Source organism: Cicer arietinum, chromosome 3, assembly GCF_000331145.2.
Source record: "Cicer arietinum cultivar CDC Frontier isolate Library 1 chromosome 3, Cicar.CDCFrontier_v2.0, whole genome shotgun sequence".
Lineage (NCBI taxonomy): Eukaryota > Viridiplantae > Streptophyta > Magnoliopsida > Fabales > Fabaceae > Cicer > Cicer arietinum.
The window spans coordinates 6,167,054-6,176,383 of record NC_021162.2 but is presented as its reverse complement, the minus strand read 5'-3'; the positions used below and the strand labels follow the sequence as shown (position 1 = coordinate 6,176,383).

The 9,330-nt window shown below is 28.1% G+C and overlaps 2 protein-coding genes across 2 annotated transcripts in view; one reads left to right on the top strand and one right to left on the bottom strand.

The window, feature by feature from the left end:
* Positions 1–3,278: 3,278 nt before the first annotated feature.
* LOC101499337 (large ribosomal subunit protein eL15z) lies at positions 3,279–5,229 on the top strand. The gene is made up of 4 exons (XM_004491882.4): positions 3,279–3,416; positions 3,494–3,660; positions 4,511–4,708; positions 4,800–5,229. The coding sequence occupies exons 1-4, from the start codon at positions 3,413–3,415 to the stop codon at positions 5,043–5,045; spliced, it is 615 nt and encodes a 204-aa protein (XP_004491939.1). The 5' UTR covers positions 3,279–3,412; the 3' UTR covers positions 5,046–5,229.
* Positions 5,230–7,359: 2,130 nt separating this feature from the next.
* The window catches only part of LOC101499018 (E3 ubiquitin-protein ligase At3g02290), a 4,725-nt gene continuing 2,754 nt past the window's right edge, over positions 7,360–9,330 (bottom strand). The window contains 2 exon segments of the mRNA XM_012713375.3: positions 7,360–7,673; positions 8,637–8,834. Of these exon segments, the coding sequence (XP_012568829.1) occupies positions 7,647–7,673; positions 8,637–8,834 (225 nt within the window). The 3' untranslated portion in view covers positions 7,360–7,646.

Here is a 9,330-nt window from a genome sequence, read left to right as displayed (position 1 = left end):
ACCGCTCTTTATCAAACAAAATTACAATTAAAATTTGATTAGAGAAATAGAATTTTGATTTTTTTATTTTAAAAAAGATATAAAAAATATTTTGTTTTAGAAAAATAAATTTGAAAAAAATGATATAAAAAATGTTTTTTTGGACTTTTAAACTTAATCAATTGTTCTAAACATATTTACAAAGAGAAAATTTATCTCAATACATATATTCAAAATTAATTGTTTAAATTATACTTTAAATATTGAAAATATATAAAATCTAAATTCTTAGATAAAAAAGTTAAACAAAATTAAAACTAAATATACTAAATTTTAATTATGGGAATGATTATATAAAAATAATATCTAAGAGTAATTATAGTGAAGAGGCTTGCAATGTTTAAAAACCCAATATAACATCCATTTATATAAACACATTTGTGTATGTTCATGTGAAATGAATTATGAAACGATACTATCACAAGATATATGCGACTAAAAGATAACATCTATATATATATTTTATAAATTGTAATTTTTTATACCCTTTTTAGTAATTTATTTTTCCTATACTTTTCCCGTCTATTTGAAGTTTGTTTTTAACTGGTTTATTTATTTTATTTTTATTAATTGATTATGTTATTATGTAAATTATTATAATCACTATATATTATCAATGTTTCTATTGTGTTAATAGTATTTTTTAGTTAGGTTTTTATTTATTTATTTATTTAGTTTTGTATTACTAGTTACTTTATGTACTTTCTTTTAATCATCTTACTAATATTATATTTAAATTATTTTTATATTAACATTTTTATTATTTAAAGTTACATTACAACCAACTGGAGAACTCGTGCAACCAACATGACATGTTTTTTATTAGTTTATTTACACAAACTTATTTTTAAGTTGAAAATAGTTCTAAAGGCAATAGTTTTAATAATTAAAATTGTATGTATTTACTATCAAAACTCATCCAAGCCAAATGATTCAGTCAAATAGAATGCAACCCACATGACATATTTATGAGTTGAGAGTATTTTAAAAACATTTAAATATTTTTAATAAGTTTTTTTTAAAAATCTAAATATTATAGTTGTGACATTATAATTGCTTTTAAATGTGAAATTTATGATAAAACGTGTGAAAGTTTACATAAAATTGATAAAACTTTACAAAATACTTTCAATGACTATAACTTCTTTATACAAAATATTTACTTAACAGTTTCATAATTATAAAATCACTCTCATCTCAAGTTTTATGATTAAAGTATAATGTAAATTAATATTTAAGGACTTTGAGTCATTTTGTTAATGTTAATATATAAGATATAACTTTAGTTAATCATTGTTCATTTATAAATATTTGTATAATGAAAATCACAAACCAAATTTACAATGCAAACAGGATATGAATAATAGACGTCAATACAGTTATATATCATAATAAATATTCAAATAATTTATAGCACATATAAGATTTTTTATCAACTATATTTATAATCACATATTAATATACACATATCTTAATGAAGCTATTAATTAAAATGTGTTTTTTCTCTTTCTTTTGGCATAAATTTTATTGGCAAACATGTTGTCTTTAAGATTTGTTGTCTTAACTTTTGGCTTAAAGATTTTTTAGTCTTCTTATTTTATTTAAAATTAACTTTTAACTCTCCTATTTCTAAAATGGGTTTTGGTCCACTTATTTTACAACTTGTGAACTCAATTGAGATTTTTTTAAAAACATTTTCAAAATTTCATTTTTTTCGAGAAAAATATCGAAAAATCAAATCTTTTTTTAATATGACAGTATAATAGACCACACAAAAATACAAAAAGTGAAACATGTAATTGAAAAATTATAAGAGAAAAAAACTACAAAAAATTAAAATGACAGAATAATAGACCACACAAAAATAACTTATTCCCTTTATTAATGTGAATAATTAATAATAATATTGCTTAGTAACATAGATGAATATGAAAGTTATACGAAAATATAAAAGGATTTGATCGTTGTAAAATATAGAGATATTATGTTGTGATTTTACTTTGCATCAGTAGTTTGGAGATTTAGATTATGTCTAAGCTTGTGATTTTACTTTGCATCAGTAGTTTGGAGATTTAGATTATGTCTAAGCTTGTAACTTTTTGTTTGTAGTGATTAAATTGGAATAATTAAACTTTTTGGTAGTTCCATGAAAAATAACTAAGTGGACTTTTTTATGATTATTTTAAATATGAACTAATACATGATTAAATAAAACTAAAAACTCTACTCAATGCAATACATACTTCGGGGGAAGCCATCGGATTCTTACCACAAAAAACTAATGAAAAACAAATTTTTACTTCAGATATGTACTTTTATCTTATGTTTTATACACATTATTTATTTTACTTTTTTTTTTTAATTTAACTAAATTCAATTTGATTTTTATAAAATTTAAAAATAATTTTATCGGACTATACATGTTTTAAAAATTTTGAATTTTACAAACGTGTTTTAAAAAATTAAATTTTATATATCAGAAATCTTTTTTTAAGCACATGTAACAAAAACACAAAATATTTAATTTTTAAAACAAATAGATTTTTACTGTGGGGATAAGAGTATAAATTTGTAGATAAGAGGTAAAATTTTCAATAAAAAACTAATAATGAACCAAAACTAGGTCCTTACATCAAACTAAAAAAGTTTTTTTAGGTGATCAAAAAGTTATGGTTAACCATCCTAATTTGACACCAATTAAAGCTAGACACTTGAAATCCACTCTCTCTCTCACACTTATTAATATTATTTTGCATATTCTGATAAATATTTATTTTTTTGTTATTTACACTTTGACCTCATTTCATTTAATTAACTGTATTTTTTCAATATGCAAAAATCAAATCATTTACATTTTAAAACATCCACAAAGTCACTACTTTTCTATTTTTTTTTCTTTTAAAAATGAAAAGTAAAAAGCAACCATATTGATCATATAATTATAATTATATATAAATATATATATATGTGTATATATAATTTTGGCAACAATATATATATATATATTATATTACAGTAGAATTTTATATATTTAAAATAATAATTATATGTTCATCATAATATTTTTAATTGATTTTATCTCATCAGAAAATATATATATATATATATATATTTCAAAATATTTTATTTATAAAAAAATTAGTTTTTAATAAATAATAAATAATAATTTTTTGAGTGGTGGACATCACTCAATTTCGTATACATGCGTAGATAGAAATTTGGAGTAGAACCGGCCCAAACAAACAAACGGTCCATTGGGCTAATCCTTTGAATATTAGGGTTCTAAACTATATATAAACAAAAACACTCCTTTGCTCTGCAACCCTAACTCTCATTTGGATACAGCGATTTCCTCTCTACCTTCGTAGCCGCCATGGGTATCCCTTCTTCTCCCTATTATGATTCGATTATGTGATGATGAATGTGTGGTGTGATTCTTTTTCCTTGGTAACAGGTGCATACAAGTACGTTTCCGAGCTATGGCGCAAGAAGCAATCGGATGTGATGAGGTTCATGCAGCGTGTGAGGTGCTGGGAGTATCGTCAGCAATCTTCAATTGTTCGTCTCACAAGGCCAACTCGTCCTGATAAGGCACGCCGTTTGGGTTACAAGGCCAAACAGGTATAATCGAACTCCACAATGTATTTTTTAATATTAACTGTTTTTGTGCTTTGATTTGATTTTGTTTAATTGTTCAAAGCAATTTTTTGGAATTTTGTTTAACTGATCGTTAAAATACATTATTACGTATAATAAGAGTGTCAATACGAGTGAAAATTGTTTCCTGTTCTCTGACCTAGAAATTTATTATATGGTTAAATGACTGTTAGGCAAGCGTATTAAGTAGAATAAATATTAACTGATTTGATTTTGATTTGAAGCAAAATCTTATTTTCGTTGTTTATTTTAATAGTTTCAATTGCCTCATGTGCTCTGACTTAGCAAATTTTTTATTTGTTTTGTTGATTGTTTCTTTTAAGTAAAAAGTTTCATGAATTTTAGTTTTTATTTCTATATAAACTGATTTATGTTGCTTTATTATTATAATGAAAACTGCTTTCTGTTTTCTGACCTAACAATTTTTGTCATTTGTTTCTTCTCATGAACTAACAAATTGTGTTGAGTTGAATTTTGTTTTTATTTTCATAGTTTGTTTCTGAAGTTGAAGTTACGACAGTTGTCTTTATTATTACGTGAGCATTAATGTATTTGTTAATATTTTAGTCCTATGTTGGATTTGTTTTTGTTTGTAGTTTTTTGTTGAACATATTCACCTTGTTTTGATTATTGTGCTTTGTGCTGTACTGTAGTTCGTTACATTTCAGGGCTATGTTGGGTTTGTTTTGTTGTTTTAGTTATGCACCTTTTTAGTTTTTTGTTTATTGTGATTAGAGTTTTTGTTGTTCAACATATATGTTCGTTGCTTTTGTTAATTTTGATTTAATCTGGTCTGATTTTGTAAACTTTTCAGGGCTATGTTGTTTACCGTGTTCGCGTCCGTAGAGGTGGCAGGAAGAGGCCAGTTCCTAAGGGCATTGTCTATGGTAAGCCAACCAACCAGGGAGTTACCCAACTGAAGTTTCAAAGGAGCAAGAGGTCAGTTGCTGAAGAGCGTGCTGGAAGGAAGCTCGGTGGTCTCAGGGTTCTCAATTCCTACTGGGTCAATGAGGTTTGTTTTTATACTTATTATTAGAAGTTAAACTCTCTTGTGATGTTCTCTCTTGTTGATGTAGCCCTGTTGTTTTGTTTTTGTATCACAGGATTCTACCTTCAAATATTTTGAGGTCATTTTGGTCGATGTTGCCCACACTGCTATCAGAAACGACCCAAGGATCAATTGGCTCGTCAACCCAGTCCACAAGCACAGGGAACTCCGTGGACTCACTTCTGCAGGGAAAGAAAACAGGGGTTTGCGTGGCAAGGGACATCGCTACCACAAAAACCGTCCATCTCGCAGGGCAACCTGGAAGAGAAACAACACCCTTTCTCTTCGTCGTTACCGTTGATTTTACTGCTGTTATTTTGTGTTACTTCATTTTCTGGATATTTGGAGTGCATTTTATTTTGGAATCGAAATATTAAGTTATCAGTTTTGTATTGTCAGACTTGTGTTTCTTTCAGGAACTCATTTTGGTGTTTAAATAGCTGAGATTAATGACAATTTTCGCCTCTATGTGTTTCTTTTTAATATGATCAATTCTTAATATGATGTTTTAGTCTGTTTATGCTTTTTTGTTTTATACTATGCACCGTTCAATTGTCTCTTTTGACGTACTATTTTATTATTTTACTGATTTGAAATATTCAATGATAGGATTGAATAGTTCTGGAAATTTTTGAACATGTACCAAATTTTTTGTAAAGTAATATTTTAAGACAGCTTCTAAGTCAAGGTTGCTCACAATATTTTTATGGTCTTGTATGTAAAAAAATTTCAGTTTCATGGGTGGTAGATTTGATAGTCGATAGATCCAGATTCTAAGTAATGGTTGTCAATTTCCAAATTTCAAATAAAATACTACACAAGTTCAATATTTTTAGTTATCAAGAAAAATATGACTTTCATGGTATTTTATTTATTTTATTCTAGGTTGGGTTGTTTACAACTTTACATTGGAAACTAAACTTGGGCCCTCGGTCAATTCTTACAGCAGAGTATTGAGCTGTGCCAGAGCAATGGCAATTGGATTGAATGTGTTTTCTGTTACAGGAACTCTTATTGACTGTGGTTATCATTTCACATATCTCTACTTGCATGTTTTTAGGAAGTCAAGCTACTGGCCTTTTGACATTACAATGTTGAACAATTAAACCAATGTCTTCAAAAGATGGCTAAAAGTTTTGCGGCCACATTATTATTAACACTTTAACATTCTTAGTTCATTAACTGAAAACTCCACATTGTGCATCAACGTTACATTCCAAACATCAAGAGATCTATATGGACGATTGTGTTATGATTAAGTGGGTGTTAGTTCTTGTGGTCACATGAATTTAAGGGTACAGTGAAACGAAAGCAACACTTTATAGCTTTTGAATTTTAGAATTATATTGAATGCTTGATTTTCATTGCAAATACCAGTCCAAATAGAGGCTAAGTAAACTGAGTTCTTCAGCTTTTGACATAGCAGAAGATTAATTTTAAAATAAAAAAATAAAAGATAGAGATTATGGTCAAGATAGATGATAGCTACAAGGTGTCGACGTAGTTGAGATGTTATAGCTGTCATGTGTTTATTAAATTTAAAATAAAAAGGGGAAAACATATAATGCAGTAGAAAAACGCAGAAAACACTAAACCAGAAGAGATTGATATACTTCTGTAGAGGGCATGTTTCAAAAATAAATATTCTCTTTTTGGTAGAGGGCATGTTTCGAATAATATTATTTCTTCTACGAGGACACTTTTAGAAAATTAAGGTTCCTGCTTTCAAGCACAAACAAAGAATAATAACTTGTTGCTTTACTTGTGCAAATTGGGACCCTCGTCCATCATTTTCTCTGTGCAATTTTGTGTTTGAGAACTTTTTTTTTACCTATTTTTAAATTTCAAAGATTTAATAAATGACTATTGCTTACAGTTTTAGAAACCAATTTAGCAATTCGTTAAAAAAGAAATAGAGAAATGAAAAGAGTGTATAAAAACAATTGAGATGTAGAAACTAATTAAATTTTATGATTCATTTAGTGATTCATTGTGTGTTGTGTGCAAGCACATAATTTAAAAGCTTTTCAAAACTTTATGATCTAGAGAGAGATGTTACACGAAGTTGATTTGTTGCAAGTACAAAACTGATTAATCTGAACGTTTTTTAATTCGATTTTACTAGTTAGAGAGAGTTTGTTTGTGAAAATTTCTGAATTTAGATATAAATACATCTTTTTGGTTCCATTATATTTTTGAAAGTTCCAATCAATTCATCCAAATATATTAATTGGATTGAATAAATTTTGCATCGATAATTTCTTTTAAATTGAGACAGGTCGAACTACATTTAATATGTTTGGTTCAAAGTTTTTTGCTTTCCAATGCAACAATCAAATTTAAATTTTTTAGAAGCTATAAAATGAAACTTACATCCGTTGTAGCACCAACACGACAGTGATATTTTGATTATATTTAATTAATTAATTTTCTCAAATTATTATTGGAGTCAATGTATCTCTGTCGTATCTGGCGGAACGGACTACTGCCCAAAGACACGCTAATTCGGTTGAACGAAAAAGGTTGGTCCAACAGCCCTTATGCCATCATTTCAGAAAACTAAATCTTGAAAAAATGGCAAATGGTTGAAAAAAATCAAAATTAACAACATAAAATTGAAGGGGAAAAAAAGAAAGAAATCCTTTCATAACAAGACAAACTCTGAAATTTGAAACAATTACAAAAGTTACAATCTGAAATTGCATTCTTCCTTGTAAGTATAAATGTGGAATCAACATGATGAGATCAAACTACACTCATGATTGTTAATAGAACTTGTATATACTTACTGTACATGATATTAGTGCTTTGTCTGAAGTATTCACAATGTCTATATTTGTGTATTTTCACTTTCCTTCTGTTGTTGGCATCATCGACGACAGTAACATTTCATCACAAAAGATTAAGTCGTTTCATCGAATACCATTACCTACATCAAAACAAAAAATCAAATAAGCAACTCTCATGATTCATCGAACTCCAATTTCAAACGCTTAACTCACACACAAGACTTATATTCAAATGCAGTACACTAGAACAGGTTGATCATTATAAAAAGAATATTATATTCAAATGCAGTACATTTTAAATCCCTTTAGTTTGCCTCATTTACATTTTGATCCTCTCATTTCTAAATACACAATTTTGGTCCCTCTGTTTTCAAGATATCCAACTTTTCCCCACCGATGCATTTTGATGACAATGTTGTAGTATCTAGGAAGGTTGATTCTCATTTCATTAAAATATGAATTAATCTATCTATTATTATAAAAGTAACCAAATTTGATGCAAGATATTGTTGAAGTGGACTCTCACTTAACAATTTACTTCCATGTCATCAACTTAGTTGCAACATAAGTATCTCACTTGTCACGTCATAAAAAATAAGCCTCAAATGCTTAGAAACACAATTTTCAAATGTATTAACATATACAATCTAAATGCAAGAAATATGAAAGTCAATATTGGCTAAAATAGTCACAATCAAGCTCAAGCTGCTCCAACTCATACACGCAGTATAAAAACATGCTATTAAATTGCAGCAGCAAAACACAGCCAACAGGTGAATTAAGTTTCACTTAGTGTGAAAGCACATATATCACATTCACATATACCATTATTTTGTTCTATTCAATCAGTGCCTAGGCCGCGCGGTTTAACTAAGTTATAATAACACACACAACTAAAAGGTTTCACGTAGAGAGCAAACTTCACATTTCTGTAAACAAAGCCAGTTTCTAAACATGACAAAAAAAACTACAGATAGTCCAGCGAATCAATCAATAGTAATACTAGAACTATGGAACTACAATTGCATTAGGACATGAGAGTAATTATGAACTAAAAGCAATTCAGTGCGGAAGGATTTGAAAGTACATAGTAAATATGGTACCTTCCCACAAACAGGACAGCTGTCACTTCTCTCCATCCACTCGTATATGCATCCAAGATGAAAATGATGAGAACATTTTGTCACTATCTTTGGATTCTCTTCGGTGTATTCTGCAAGGAAAAATATTAGTAGAAATATAAGAATCTAACAAAAAGTCCTTTTATCATAATAGTCTGTTGTTTGCTGGCATTAACAACCCTTTTGTTTGCACCAAGAACCAATTTTTACTAACACAGTCAATATTATGAAATTAAGAACTGATCTCCAACAATCTTGTGCTAAGGTTTTATTCTAATTTCTAACTTCTACACCATCATTGCATCAATATTAATATATTACGGTTACCTACCTTTGGCATCAACTAATATTAAGAGTGTGAGCAAACTATTGAGTGAAACATAATTTATTTTCTCTAACTATTCAAAATAACCAACTTTTGTTTTGCCTCTAAAAACATACAAGGGACTGAAGGCGGACAAAAGTAGTTTTGATTTTCAATATCATCTATAACAAGTATACCATATACAAATATAATACCCGAATTAAACAAATTAAGTCAAGATGTGTCAAAAATCACTCTATATAACAACATTTCGTGCAAAGTTGAGTTCAAACTTCAAACATCAAAGTGGTCTTGTAATGAAGATTCGAGTGTAACTGCATAAAATTTAAAAAAAACTCTACCTTCAAGAGA

Excerpts from the sequence above, each read along its gene's own strand:
- LOC101499337 (XM_004491882.4), top strand. Across the intron at positions 3,661-4,510 it reads TGGGTTACAAGGCCAAACAG|GGCTATGTTGTTTACCGTGT; the intron begins GTATAATCGAAC and ends TAAACTTTTCAG. Across the intron at positions 4,709-4,799 it reads ATTCCTACTGGGTCAATGAG|GATTCTACCTTCAAATATTT; the intron begins GTTTGTTTTTAT and ends TTTGTATCACAG.